This window comes from Brassica napus, unplaced genomic scaffold (genome assembly GCF_020379485.1).
Source record: "Brassica napus cultivar Da-Ae unplaced genomic scaffold, Da-Ae ScsIHWf_1988;HRSCAF=2636, whole genome shotgun sequence".
Classification (NCBI taxonomy): Eukaryota; Viridiplantae; Streptophyta; class Magnoliopsida; order Brassicales; family Brassicaceae; genus Brassica; species Brassica napus.
Genome location: NW_026015403.1, coordinates 1 through 15,944, shown reverse-complemented (window position 1 = coordinate 15,944; position 15,944 = coordinate 1). Strand labels below are relative to the sequence as shown.

The window sequence follows — 15,944 nt, the reverse complement described above, 5'->3', positions numbered from 1 at the left end:
TTTTTACTTAACTTAATAATATTATATTGATAAGATATTTGGTGACTATCTCACCATTAAAGTTGCTCTTAGCGACATAACTTGGTGAACGCATGAAAATTTCATATAGTGGAAAACATGGTTCAAATACACATTCTTGTGTGCATTTACTCTTTTAGAACTTACAAGCTGCGCATCTAGAGCATGCAGGTGCTATTGATAAGTATTGTTTTAAAGAAACCTATCAGTATGAATCCATGTCAATCAAACTATTAACTGAATCAAATCATCGATCTAACGAAAGTACCTCGATTAGTATGATCTCTTCTCTTTTTGAAAACGTTCTTCTCTGATCTTTGTTTTGCTAGCTTCCTAGTAGTCGCTATTAGGTTATAGCTAGTGTTCCTGAGAAACTCTAAGTAATAATAATAAAACTTTTGAACTGTATATTTTTGCAAAATGAAAATGGGTGGAATTAAAGTGTTCTATTGGTTGTGTGTTTCATCACTGATAATTTGAGGAGGCTTGTTGGATTAATGATCTGATTTTTTTTATTAGATTTAATTAAAAAAATAATCATATTTATTTTATTAATCATTTGAAAGTTATTTAAAATCTTATATTATTAGAAGTTAAATTTTTGTTTTAGCTAGCTTCCTAGTAGTCGCTATTAGGTTCTAGCTAGTGTTCCTGAGAAACTCTAAGCAATGATAATAAAACTTTTAAACTGTATATTTTGCAAAATGAAAATGGGTGGAATTAAAGTGTTCTATTGGTTGTGTGTTTCATCACTAATAATTTGAGGAGGCTTGTTGGATTAATGATCTGAATTTTTTTTTAATAGATTTCATTAAAAAAATAATCATATTTGTTTTATTAATCATTTGAAAGTTATTTAAATCTTATATATTAGAAGTTAAATTTTATTTATCAATTAAATATGTCAAAGATGATTTAATTATAGTTAAATATAATAAATACAAATATCATCTTTAGAATGATAACAAGATTTTTCTTAAAATTAAAATCTATTTACCTTTATATATTCAATCTTGGAAACAATCAAAACCCTTATAATAAAAATCAAAACATTCATTGAAAATAAAAAATTTAAAAATTCTTGGGAAAATTGCCAAAAGAGAACAAAAAAATCAGGTTGTTGTCCCTTTAGTATAAAACTAATTTTGTCTAGTTTTTCTCTTTTTTACCCTTTGTATTTCTGAAAACTAATGAAATAAATAATTTTATGAATCAAAAAAATTATTAAAAATATAAACAATTAATAAAACATCCATATACACAAGCTGGTAATTTTCTTTGCTCAAAAACTTGGTAAATAAGATTTTTAAAATACGTTCTACTAAAAGTAGAATGCGTCTTCTATGAAAAATGGTATAGTAGAAAACGATTTCTAGATATAAACACGTTCATCTACTTCTTTTAGAACGTTCATTTTACTATTTACTAAATTTCTAAAAAAGAGGAATGCACATTCTACTAATCGTAAAAGTATCCACTTTCCTTCCGAATGCATCTTCTACTTTTATAAAGTATTCTAAATTTCGAGGAATGTGTTTTCTACAATGTAATCTTACGTCTACTCAAAGTAGAAAGTGTATTCAGATTTTTTTATCATTCTCTAAACTTTTAGAAGTCGCCTTCTACGGATAAGAATACTTGATTTTTTGCGAAAATTAATGAAATTTCAGTTAAGAAAATATTCTAAAAATCTCTTAGAAATATTTTAACTTTCTAAAACGTGTTATGGTCGATTTTACTTAAAAAAATTAAAAAAAAACGATTATTCCTTCTCTTCTTCATCAATCTATGGTTTTCCATAGTTTTTCTTTTGATTCTTCTCACAAACTCTTGTTCTCTATGATGCATATCTATACCTCTTTTTTTTTCGATTGCCTTTCAACTGTTTTTACCTTTTTTCCATTAACTTTTTTTTTTTAAATTCAAATTAACTTTTAAATTGTGTTTAATTAGATTAAAATAGGGTTAGTTTTGGGATTATGAGAAAAATTATACTATTGAGACAATTTTATGTTGTTTTTATACTAAAGGGACAACCAACCTTGTTTTTTTTGTTCTCTTTTAGCAATTTTCCCAAATTCTTTTCATATGTAAAATAGAAGCTATATTGTCATTATGGGCCAAGTTAAAGCCCAATAGTAAATTAGCTAATACCATAGAAAGCCCACGACGCTTAAACCCGCCATGGCCTGAGTTTGATGGAGAAAGCCGTAACGTCACTCCAACTCTAACCAACAGAGATGGCGAAATGGTGGCGTGGCCTGAGATCCATGGTGGAGGAGGCTGATCTTTCGGCATCGTCATTCGTTCGATCGCTTCGGTGTTTGCATCAGGACGAGACGATCCAGGCGATACCACGCGAGGCCACTGGCCGGAGAGTATCGGCTCGTGATCGGACGATTGGCCGGATTCCTGCCGTGGTTTTTCCCCAGTCGCTTCTTTGAAGCTAAGCGTTTCGAGGAAGCAGCTATTGACAGCTGATAGGAAGTAGATTAAGTCGATTATCGACTAGGTGGGTCTCCCGTTCTTCTGTTCGACCACTTTCAAAGCTCCAGACCCGAGCTGGGCAGGGCTCTTCGTCGCTAGTTGAATCGGGCCAAGTACTTCCCCTCAAGGTATGGTATTCTGATTACAAACATTGTGATTTGTGAATGAAAGTTTCTGCTGATGGATTTGGTTATTTTCAATTTTAGATTCATAGAGATGAAGAAAGTGGAAAGATACTTAAATTTAGTATTCGTAATGATGGAGAGCAGCTGAAGGTTGATGTTCCTCTTGTTTTCAAATGGTTGGATAATTGCCCCGGTATCAAGAAAGGTAACAACACTCTTTATGAACCGGTGATAGGACTAGAGTATTTGTGTTGGTCTTGATGCTTCCTCTTTTGATTACGATTGATGAGTAATCTGCACATCAGTTTTGTGTTTCTTTGCTCGATAATGCTTTTATTACTTTTCTTGTGTCGTTTGTGTGCCAATGTCCAAACGAATTAAGAAGATGAGATATTTATTCAATATGTTTGTGGTTTCTGTTGCTTGATGTAGATGGGCTCATATGTACTGTTTACCTATCTTGATAATTTCAATATTTGAGCGTGTTTGTTGCTGTGAGCAGGGGGGAAGTCTACGGTCAATGAGAAGCAGTCTGAAACTTATAGGGCCAGTGGAACACATGCCATCCAAAATCGAAGTAGAGGTGAGCAAACTCGACATTGGGGACTGAGTGTTAATGCAAGAAGTTGTATTTCATCCATCGTTGAAGCTTTTGAGCAAGAATGAAACATTGCCTGCGTGTAAGATTGCAGCCACAAACCCGGTGAAAGAACCAGAAGCTGTTTAAGCATATAGTGATGTCTTGGAAAAGGTATATGATGTCCCAATTTGTGAAACTTTTTTACAAGGAAAGAAAGCAGATTTTTTAGATTAACTTTTTTTTTTGTTCTTGTATAAACCTTTTAAAGTGAAAGAACCCTAAAGCCTCTTGCTGCTTTTGTGTGTTCTAAACAAACCAAATTCAATTCGAATGTCCTAATCATGTTTCTGTTTATGCATCTTTTTACATGTTACTGCTTATCACTGGAATAGTAGCCAGCGACTTGGTCCATTAGCAGTGGGGAACTGGGACCTAAGAGTTGCATGTGTCTTGTGTTGTCTAAGCTTACGTATTCTTTGGTTTCTTTGACCGCTGACTTGTTCAAAATCTGATTCTCGATCGAAACTTTGTATTCCGTTTACTTGTCCCAACTATTGTGGGAGTCTCGTAAAAAAGTCTTAGTTACAATTTATGACGAGATATGTTCTATTGGTTAACGTACCGTACGATTTTACATTGGACTCGGCTCTACACCTGTCTATTTATTTACAGTAAAAAGTTGGCAGCAACAGCAACAGTACAGGTCTCCTGAACAGTGAACCGTCTCCTTCCCAACGGACCTAAACTATGCATGTTTTCAGAACACGTTTAATTTGCACTACTAACAAGACGATAACATTTTGAAGCTATTGTGAATATATATCCCCTTTTTTTTTTTTTGGTCACAAATGTGAATATATATCCAATCTTGGAACAATAGAAGATGATTCAAAGAGAGAGAGAGAGAGAGAGAGAGTTATGTACATTTGGTTTAGGATTTGTACACATTTTTAGATTTAGATCCCAATTCTTTTAAAGAATTGTAACCTCCCAGCCTGATTAAAGAAGTAACACTCGTATTCTCTCTTCATAGTAGCTGAGATTAGCTAGATTGAAATACTAATTGGTGAAATCTTGTAAATATTTTAAAGTATAGGCTCAATTATGCAAAATATCCACTAGGCGAATACCAATAAATAAAAAATAAAAGAGGACTCCCAAAGCGCCGTTTGCATTTTCGAATTTGAATCATTCCTCTGAAAATATCGAATCATCTCCCAAATGTCAGACGAGAAGGTAATCATCGATCTCTGCAGCTCCGACGAGGAAGAAGACAATTTCGCTGATCAGAATCGTTTCGAGGAAGATCTTGACCTAACGGAAGATGCAGATACGAGTTCAAGGTATTTTCCCAACGGCTCCTTCGCTTATTTAATCTAAGCTTTCTTATATCTTTATCGATTGTGCTTGTTGTCTGCTCAGTGAGGAAGATAGCGATTGGAGCCACGATGATGCTACCGACTCAGATGTGGAGTACGACATAGATAACGAGACCGGCCAAAAAGGCCATGCTGCTGCTGCTGCTGATAATGATGATGACAAAGTCACCCGCCTACTCACAGGTTTATAGATCGGATCTAAACACTGTTATCGCTATATGATTGATTTTTTGAAAAAAAAAAAAATAAAACTCTGTTTGGGATGCTAAAGAAACTTGAATGTTACTTGATTTTAAAACTCTGCTTGTGTGGTTGTAGCTGGGAGCGATTTGATGAAATCTCTAAATGTAACTGAATGCAAAGCGTACCTGAGAAAGCATGGTCTCAGATTATCTGGCACAAAACCAGTTTTTGTTGAGAGGATTCTTGAGCATTGGAGGTACTTACTTACTCTTTGCCTTTCTCTCTGGTCTGGTCCTTGTGGAAAAATGTATTATCATCAATCATCATCCTATTTGATTTGATTTGATGATTCCCTAGGATTAAAGATGGGAGTGGAGAATCACTTTATCCAATATCTTCTTTTCCTATCAACTGTAAAGGTAAAAATCTTGTTTTGGATAATATTCAATTATTTTACTCTGTTAGTGTTAACAAGAATCACAGTCCTAGAAAAATTGGTGCAGGTGATGTCTGCAAAGGAGACACTGTTTGTTCACACAGAAGGTGAAAGGGAGTGGGAAGATTATGGGGAGGAGAACTGTCGCTGGCCAGGTTGTTAAAGAAAGCTACGGTACTGCTAAACAGCAACACACTTTCACTGTAAGTTTATTGATCATCAAGTCATCATTAGTGTGATTTTTGTTTGCCCCTGCTTTAGACTGACCCATCTCATTTGTGTCCTTTACAAAAGATTGAAGTGCTTTGGTGCGAGGGGATGCAGAAATTGCCTCCCTTGTACCCTTTACTAGTGAAAGGACGGAATCTTTATAGGTTAATGACCATGAGGCAGGTGAGTGTCTTGCAAAAATGTTTTTGTCTTTTTTTCTTCTGTCATGAGTCTTGCTAATTGCATATGCTTACGGGTTGGTTGCTCTATATTTGCTTATTCTAGCGTTGGGCTAATGAAGACGACAGAGTTAAAGTTCTTTCTGAAAAGCATAGCCGTGGTGCTGCAGCAAGAAAAGTTATGAGAGAAAGAAAATAAAGTTAGGCTATGTAATGAAAGGTGAGCTGCTTCTTCTGTTTTTTTATACACTAGAGGTTTTGTTTTAGTGATCCTTCTGTGTTTGTAATCAGATGGAAGACTTCAAAAGCCTGGTCATGTGAAGAAGCCTTGTCAAGTAAAGACAAGAAAAAATGAGAATCAAACTCAGAGGTCTAGTCACTCACTTGTTGCTTCACAAGGGGGTCATAAGAATCCAAACCAGTTGAGGAATATGAATCCCCCTTTCCACTCCCATACATATGCTCCTCGACCCACGGTCCTCCACCACGTGCTCCTCTTACATATGCTCCTCGTCCATACGCTCCTTTTAGTGTCCCTCAGTCACATCTTCCTCGGCCATATGCTCCTTTCAATGCCCCCCACTCACATCTTCCTCGTCCACAAACAAACCAATCAATCCAAAGACCACCCGGCTTTCTTCAACGGAAGACCTACTTCTAATCCTTTGCAGGGACAAGCATCTTTCAACCCACATGCTATGCCTGTTACGCACCGGAGGAGGCCATACCAGAACCATGCAAGCTCGAACAATGGCTACAGCTACGGGGTGAGGGACTTGGATCACTTCTCGGATATGACGATAAGCCACAGAAGACAAGGAAACTTATACAGGCAGAGTGAGGCGCCTCACAGACCATACAACAGCCATCATACCTACCATTCAAACCTTAACAACCATGGAGAAAGTCACATGATAAGAGAAGGAGACACACACAAGCAGAGTAGGGACACTTACAGACCAAATCATCGGTGGTAACACTCATTGGTACTGTTCTTGTTTGCAAGTAAACTTGAATTGAATTTGCACCTTCCTTTTTTTTTAATTAAATCTGGTTTCAAGGCCATAAGGAACAGTCACTTCTTGGGTCTTCTCTGTAATCCTGAAAGTTCCATCGGATCATAATTCTCTTGATTGATCGATCATGCCTTTCTCAAGCTTTTTTTTTAATAACTTCCATTAAGTTAGCATTTCATATGTATGGTGCATTTCAAGAATATTACTTTTACTATGAGTTTTGCTCACTTTTTCTTTTGCAAGTTCATTTACGAGCAACAATACCAGTCGAGTCATCATTTCATATGCCATTCTTATTTTCACAAAAAGAGAGAGGTTACATTAGTTTCTGTTGTGTGTAAAAAGCAGTAAAGAAATAGTAAAGCATGCCTCTATGCAAGCAATAAAAATACGATTGTTCATAACTTCATATTAGAAGATAGTATATATCTGCTACGTACTATGCATATATAAACTGTACAACTTTATTCAACGTTATGTATAATAAAATCTTCATTATAAACTGTACAACATTTACCAATGAAGACAAGGAAGCAATCGTTTTCAGGGCGATTTGTTGAAAGTGATTTCTTCTCTTGCATTTCATAAGCGATGTAGACATGTGCAACCGAACTTCAACTTATATTAAGAAGCAAGATCCTGTAACTTTAACGTTAGAGTTGATCAAGCGTATTTCATTATTGTTGACTTCAACATTAGAGTAGTAGAACTGCTCTGTAAACTTTCATGATGTAAGAGTAGTAGGACCATGATCATGTAAAGAGAGTACAAGGACCATAGAAACTTAAAAATAAAATTGCCGATTAGAATTTGAAAAAGTCATTCCAAAATAAAAATAGCAAAATAATTTACCCGTGGAGCTTTCCGTCAATGACAAAAGTGTGACAGGCCAGGTCCAATCCACAGCAAGGGAGATCCCAAGTTTGCGTATTTGTGTTGAATATATATGGAGCCAGTTCTTCCAGGAACCATCTTGATGATGATAGCTTCGTCCTAGTACATATATCTTTCGATCAAGGACCTCGGCAGAAAGTGACTCCAGCTCCACTGGCATGCTTGGAGCCTTACGCCACGTGTTAGAAATGCAATCAAGAATCGAGACCCCTCCTCGTAGATGGGTGCCAATGTTGTAGATATCAGAACCAACAGCCACAAGATCTGAATAACTCGAACCCACCACATCAGGATAATCGTCATTGGGCATTAGGACTCGAGCCAAAACATAGCCGCCGCCAATACTCTTGGAGGAGAGGGTGTACCACTTACAAGAAGAAGAACTCAACCCGAACCTCAAGCACACATAGAGACAACTCCTCTCCGTGAGGCCCAAGACTGACCTGACCTTGTAAAGCTCAGGTGAAGCCACCATCGATCGAAAGCTCTTGGAGACTAGTGACAGAGTCCGGTAGTACACTCTTGGAACGCGTGCCACGATCATCAGTACCAAATCATATGGAAGTGACGGAGACGATGGCAGCAATAGCACATTATCGGCAGTAGCCGTTGTCTTCCCCTTCCTCGATACGAACCTCTCCATCTCTTCTCCAGTATTAGGAAGAAGAAGAAGAAACAATTAGGTTAACACTCTTTTTCTTTTCCTCGGCCACAAGTTTTCATTATTTGAAATAAGGCCAATACAAATGATGCTCTTAAGTCTTAACTATCCCTTTCTCAAGCTTCTATTACGTATATCACGACTGTGGTTCTTGCATTAACTCACTCTGGAGGATCCAAGACCGTCCGCAACAATTATTAGCTTTGTGATCAAGAAAAACTTTTAGTTTTGTTCTGCTCTTCAGTTTTGTTTTGCAAGTTCATTTACCAACAAACAATACCAGTCGAGCAGCCATCATTCATATGTATGGCGCATTTCATATTTCACTGGTTCTTTTTCTTTTCACTAGAAGATTTCATTATTTATGGAGCAAATGGAAGGAGGACAAACAAAAGTTAAAAATTAGTTTTTATGTATCTATTTGGGGATGAACAAAATAGTTAGGCATTTATATTATAAGCATATATATAAAAAAATAAAAATAAAAAAAAACACAATAAATTGATCCACCATGTAGATTTAAGCCCACTTAATTAGGGTGGTGATATTTTCTATGATTTTCATTACCATGGATCTTAGTTTTTGTGGGAAAGAAAACTTCATATTATTCCTATTCTCTTTTGCCAAAAAAAATAATTATCTACCATTACGTTTTAGTTTTTATTAAAAATTCTTCATTAGCCCCATTGTTTGCAGAAACTTTCAAACCTGGTATGAGAGTCTGCTAACAAGTTCTGAGGATCGTTAACCAGACTCATCTTCACCAAAACCAAGCTTCTACGTTCTCTCACTTTGCAATCTTATAAACAGTATCTGTAAGACCTAAATTAAAAGGCTAAGTGCATAAAGACCATTTGGTGCTTATTATATCATTTAACAAAAAAATCTATAATAACCTAGCTTCAAGCCACCCTTCAAACTTCTCAAGAGCTACACCTTTTATAATTCTCAAATATACTACGGTACAATGAAAGAAAAAATCTTTATAATAGTATAAGAACAGACTGTCTTTTGCCTCTATTTCCATATGCCCTAAGGCCACTATAGCTTGTGAGTTGTGACCTCTATTCATTAATCAAGTATTAAACCAAATTTGGAAAATAGGTTAGTTGGCTCTTAGCTTTCAAATCAGCCTCAACCGTTAATTTAAAGATCTAGAGACCAGCATAATCTTTGGTCAGCCCCACCATCATGATTAAGAACAAATATTATTCTCGGACTTTAGCTTATTTTAATACTTGTCCAAAACATTCTTCGATTTTTTTTCCGAAGTGACACACGGCTATAACACTGATAGAAACCAGTAAAATTTAGTTGTCGAATTGCCTAGATAAATCCACAATAATCCTATCAAATTCAACATTTTTGAGCTAACAGATTCTTTTAGAACAAGCTGACGTTCTTCTTGCATAGTAAAAATAATATATGCTTTTTTGTTTCTTTAATAGTAAAAGTAAATTCTACAAAGTCCACTCATTTGTTAAAATGTATAAATTTTCTTCTTACAAGTAACAGGATACTTTTTACATTCTCTCTTCTCTTGAAACTAATTTTAATTTTATTTATATCAGAGACCTAACACAAAGCAGAAATATCAGGGTGTAACTGCTTGTTTATGTTCTAAATAGTTGGGGGTTTGGCTCCAGGCTCCAACTCGAAAGACCATGATTAATGGAGGTTTTTAGGGTGGGTTCTTAGTGGAATATGAAAAACCGTCTTTTATTTTTAACTAAAGAAATTAAGAACCGACTCTTAAATATTTTAGTTTTTTTAGTTAAAAGTTAAGAGACAGTTTCTTATATTCAGTTAAGAACTCACCACCCTAAGAACTCCGATTAATCATGCTCTAAGACAACTCCTAATTAATGGATCCACCATATAGTTTCCGCTTTAAGCTTACCTCGGACGTCTTGTCAATATCATATATTTACATGCTTCATTAATCTATAATCTTTTTTAATAAATGTAAAGTCCATGGTTGGTGAAAAGATGCCGATGTTCGAATGTCGTAAAAGAAACTTCGTTTAACATCTGAGCTATACTGGTAAAATACGACCGATACGGATGTGTCGATATGGATGTGTAAGCGACTGATTCAGTTCGTATCAGTTATGAAATACCTGTCTTCAGGTGTAACTGCGGAATTGTCGGACCATTTATTGTGTAATAAAAACCACGGAGCAAAAAAGTTAAAGAACCTTCCGACATAATCATGCACTCTCTTGTTTACGAACAAACATATAAGCTCGGTGTTACTTGTGCATGGAAACGGAAGGCAAAATAATCAAAATTGGTGTGCACAGTCAATCATAATGTGGCAATATATGTCACTGTAGGAAGAAAACTGTATTAGACAAACGAAGAAGGAGAGAATAAAGTAGCATAACACAAAGCGGTTCGATATTAAAGTACAAGCGTGATGGATCACACATCACGGAAACACAACGAGGAATACGTATAAACCCCAGAAAATACATGATGCACTCACAACGACATCTTACTGTCACAATTAAATGCCTAAAGAAAACCCTTGCATCTTATTTTGTCACACCAACATATAGCTAGTGACCGATTCCTGGACTATTCCCGGGTTTGGTAGGCCGGAACGCATCCAAGGAATGATCTTCTGTCTCTAACTTGCTTGAAATATTCAAACCGCGATCACCAGTTTTCTTCGGGATACTAGAGATCCCCAAATATTTCAGAGGTCGAGCGTCAACGATCTGAGATTCTTGGATGAGAATCAGCACTACTAGTAGTAAAACCATGGTAGTCAAACTGCATTTAGCCATAGCAATAATAATTAGAGATAGTTATAATTTCTAGATTACACGAAGTGAATAAAAAGGTTAGGAAATATATATGTATGAAGACTGTTCGGTAAGATTTGAATGTATGTATGAATGACTTCAACTCTGAGATGGCTATTTATGGAGAAGACAAATGACTAGTTGGACCATGCATGTGTACCTCCAACAAACAAAGACAATAAATTATTCATTTAAAATAATTAATATAAAGACACATGGAAAATAATTAGGAGTTTATTTATAAATTCCAATCTTCTGGGAAGATTCCTTCAGTGGAGCTCATATGCGAATTTGCAAGAATGGCATTGCTATAGAACATTAACGTATGAATATGCATGCCCAAAACAAAATATAGGAATTATAAAATGTTAAATGTACATATTTCACAGAGCACCAGTGGTCTAGTGGTAGAATAGTATACCTGCCACGGTACAGACCCGGGTTCGATTCCCGGCTGGTGCATATCTTTTGCTTCGAAGTTTCGAACATGTAAATTTTATACTGTTGAATGCAAAAAAGCTAAGTTTGGTTGTGCGACTGTTTCTACTCCGTGGGCATATATAGCCTATAAAGTTTTTGTCTAAGACTGAATAAAATTATATGCTGACAAGTGAAAAGTGGTTGTTCTAGTCTCTTTGCCTTTCTTACCAAATATAATATATATATATTTGAAGGGCTTATGTATTTTCTTCACCAATCACCATTGAACAACACAATTGCCTTGAATATTTTTGTAGTTTTTAATAAACAAAAAAAGATGTTGAAAAAGTGTATTATTACCTTCCCATTCTCATTACAACAAAAAAGAATCATTAGTTATCTTATTACATCATTTTCTATATCTATGTTGTACCATTTCAACTTCAACTAGACAGAGCGTGAAAAGGAAAAATAATATTTCTTTCTTATTGATTTTTAATAATACTATATTACTATTTAGTTGTACTAACTAATAGAACTCAATTAAGTCATTTTCCTTGTCCCTAATTAGGAAATCTTTAAACCTTATTTTTGCATCACCAACCACTTTTAATCATTTTTAAAGAAAATCCCAAAGTGTAGTATAAGATATCTTCTTAAAAATATTTAAATCTAAAAGATCTCAAAAGCTTTCTTCATGTGCTCTCAAATTCTACTTTTTCACATGGTGGCAAGTAGTAAGCAACTCACTACGAAGTGTCTGCTATATATTAACATGCAAACTCATGCAAGAAATTAAAGTTTGAAATGAATTAAACACAAATCGTACGTAGTTTAACCTATTAATAAACTAGGGTAACTCTTGATCAACCAAACTTACAAATGACATATCATAACTACATACATACAATAAATTAAACTTACTTAATGCAGTAGTAATATAAACATATTAATTTAGTAAAATCAACGAAGAAGTTTGCTCAACTATTAGAACATTTTCTACGCCTTAGGCCCATTGTTGACAACATATCCAGAGCCGAGACTATGTCCTGGTGTCATAGGCTTGAAGTCATCTTTAAACGCGTCGACTATTTCATTATTCTCCTTCAATTTATGACCAATACCCGGACTATTACCCGGATAAGTAGGCCCAAAATCATCAGTGCTACCGGCTGTGAAATGATGATCACGATCTGCACTGTCGGTTTCTCGCAACTGCCTTGCCTCAGTGTATGGTATTTTATAACATACCATCGAAATGAAGAGAATGGTAAGAACGATATAAATTGAAATTTTCATGTTAACCTTTTTCTGTGCGGGGTATTGGTTTCTATAGGGTATGAGAGTGAGAGTCGAGAGAAGAGAGTTGAGACCACAAGACTTTGGGTTATGTTTTAAGTTACTTCGAAAGAGAGATCGTTATAAGCGTAAGTGAGTGGAAGTTGAACAAGAGCACAGTGGTTTAATTTGGACCGTTCGTGTATCAATTTCCAAAATAATAGGAGAACTATAAAACAAAGGGATAATTTAGTATTAAACATATGCTATAATCGACACTCTATGGACGGCATATAGCCAAGCTGAAAGAAGGATTTCAAATGGTCCATTGATATATTTTAAGGTTGATATATAATATCAGAAACGTCTGTTCCGATCATCATGAAATATAAATCAACTTTACATTCATAATTTTAATGTTTAACTGTTATTTATTAGAAAAAATCAAAGATATATTTATACGACACAATCTAAGCGTGTAATTTTCAACAGAGGTTCTGAATCTCTCATAGTGCTCCATTGCTGAATATACCAAATCATACTTGTTAGTTTTTCCGGTGGGAATAAATAAAAGCTGGTGACGAATATGGTTAATGCTATTTAAGATTTTGGTGTGGTAGCGAGTCCACTCTGTAGCACTAAATGTGTTCTTCCCGAAGTTGACCGGATCAGCCGATAAGATTTATCAAAAAAAAGAAGAAGATTTTGACCATGGAGTAATACATTTTAAGAAGTTGAAACTGAGAGAGAGAAAATAGCAAATTTGTAATTGTAAGCATAAATGTGATGATTAATTAGTTTTAAATGAAATATACTCTTTGTGTATTCAAAAATGATGTTATATATACTTTTTGTTGTACTTTACATTAATACTATAAGTTTCCAAAGGCTAATTAAATTCCACAAAAGCCGCCCTTCCCTAACCCTAGAAAGACACTGATGTTAGAAGGACCCTCTCCCATCTGGTCATCCCGTGTATAGATAAAATATACAATAATACAAAAGCTTTATATATACTTTATCTTTTAAAATGAATCTTACAAATTTTGAAATAAATCTTGTTGATATTTTTATAAATAAATACTGAATAAACGAAAGTATATGTTCACCGTTGTTGGAAATTGGAATGTATCTCTTTCTTAAATTTTCCCTGAGTTCACTTTTTTAAGAGACTTGACTAGTTTTATATCTTTATTTCTCCAGTAAAATAAAAACAATGGTCTTAAAAACTTTATGTTAAATATGTTATGATAAATGTTGGCTATATATATTCTTTCAAAAAAAAAATGTTGGCTATATATATATACTGCGAAATTGCAAGTCTTGGGATTCCTTTACAATATGATCATATTCTTGACTCCTAAAGAGTATTATAACAGTTGGACCCCCACTAACAATACAAGATCTCCTCCATTCTCCACTACCAAGAAATATTGGTTACAATCAGGTCATATTTATAGAAGTATTCTTCGTACGGAAAAAGTAAATGTAATCGTTATATATACCTATATGTGTTTCTTAGTTTTAAGTTGCCTTCTAGAACCGTTATGTGATATAATTATTCTGTGACTGAAGTAAACACTCCAAATTTGAATAAATACAACAGACATTGCTACTTTCTCTAGACGAATCTAATTGATTTTCAGTACGCACAAGTGTATATTTTCTTTGTGTTTGTACGTAATGTTCTTATTTGGGGAGAAAAGGTTTGTGAACCTGTGACGTTAGATAGTCACATCTTGATGCTGTTGTTTTCTTACAAAGCTCTTGGACCAGTTGTTTCGTCTAGAGGAAGACGCGTAAACAAAGTAAGATAAAAATTGGTGGAGTGAAATATTAAAGGCAAACAAAATCCCGACGTAGGGAATAAAGCCGTCGAGTTTCTTAAAAAATCATTTTTTCTAAACAGATGTTTTTAGACTTCTGTATATAGTTTTAAAATGTCTATCATATGAAACGTGTAATTCCAGTCTGGAAAATCAAACTCTAAAACAACATATAAGTCTTTGATTAAAAAAAACAATATATAAGTCAATTCTTTTGTAAAAAAAAATGATCTAATCAAACAAAATGGACTATTATTCGTTCCAAGGTAAGTTTTTTCTTTTACTAATAACAAGTTTTTTTAGGTTTTCAGAATAAACAATTAGCAAGTAGAGTGGCTGATCAAGTCTCTTATATATTAACAATGCTCTTTTTCTAGGCAATTTCGGAAGAATTAACCCTTTTTGGGTCATTAGTTAGTGGATTGATCGGGCCGCTGTCCGAGCCGGATTACTGAGTCAGGGTTGGGGTCGCTTTAATACTATGACATTTTTTTTTAGATTTCCATCTTAAACAATCGTAAGTGGTATCCCAGTTGGGATTCAGTGGGGGATATTTTTAGTGTATGTTTTTTTTTCTTGTTGTTTTTTTTTTTTCTTATTTTTTTGTTCAATATATATATATTTCTATTTGTTAAATACTTCCCCCCTTTTTCAGGATGTTGGGTCCACTTTAATTTACTATGACAATTTTTTTAGATTTCGATCTTAAAATACCCAATCGATGTTAGTGGAGTAATCCAATCTCTTATAATTATTTAATTCACATTTAGTTTTCAGTGTGGGATATTTTTTTCAAAGTCGGTATCAAAGTTATCTAGAAAAACTTGTCATAAAAATAATCGTTGGACATCAATATCACTAAATTTTTTGAGCAAATCAAATATATATATATATATATATTATGACTAAAATTCATTTTAAAAATACCTCCTACGATTAAATATAACTGTTGGGCAGTTGAGGTCTTTATCGACACTTGTTGTCCTTTATTATGTATTATGTCCATCGAAATTTAAGCTTCATCATTAAACTTATCAATGAGCTCGACAACGCCGCCATACTTGTTTACAATAATATCATAAACTAGGTTAAGATCCGCGCCTACGCGTTATTATTGATACAGTGATAGACATTAGAAATTATTTTATATTTTAATGTTTATACCTCATATGAAATAATAAGATCATATATGAATAATTTAAAAAGTCTATGTCCTACTACTTATTATTAAATGGTGCGCAATCATATAAATAAATTTGATAAATTTAAAAAATGTTTTTCTATTTGATTGATATATAATTAAATTTAAATGATAGTAACCATATATATGGTATTATTTTAATATTAATATTTATTAGATTGACCTGTTTTCGTGCTCATATTTTTTATATTATTTGTATGTTGTATAGCAAAAGTTTAAATTATGACAAACAAAATTTTCA

At 34.2% G+C, this 15,944-nt stretch overlaps 1 protein-coding gene and 3 pseudogenes across 1 annotated transcript; 2 read left to right on the top strand and 2 right to left on the bottom strand.

The window, feature by feature from the left end:
* The first annotated feature begins 2,107 nt into the window (after positions 1 to 2,107).
* On the top strand, positions 2,108 to 3,398 carry LOC125599761 (annotated as a pseudogene).
* Positions 3,399 to 4,208: 810 nt separating this feature from the next.
* Positions 4,209 to 6,755, top strand: LOC125599762 (annotated as a pseudogene).
* Positions 6,756 to 7,461: 706 nt separating this feature from the next.
* On the bottom strand, positions 7,462 to 8,150 carry LOC125599763 (annotated as a pseudogene).
* Positions 8,151 to 12,352: 4,202 nt separating this feature from the next.
* Positions 12,353 to 12,728, bottom strand: LOC125599764 (precursor of CEP6-like). Its single transcript, XM_048772875.1, has one exon. The coding sequence runs from the start codon at positions 12,695 to 12,697 to the stop codon at positions 12,398 to 12,400; it is 300 nt and encodes a 99-aa protein (XP_048628832.1). The 5' UTR covers positions 12,698 to 12,728; the 3' UTR covers positions 12,353 to 12,397.
* Between the last annotated feature and the right edge of the window lie 3,216 nt (positions 12,729 to 15,944).

Excerpts from the sequence above, each read along its gene's own strand:
- LOC125599764 (XM_048772875.1), bottom strand. The coding sequence starts at position 12,697 with ATGAAAATTTCAATTTATATCGTTCTTACCATTCTCTTCATTTCGATG.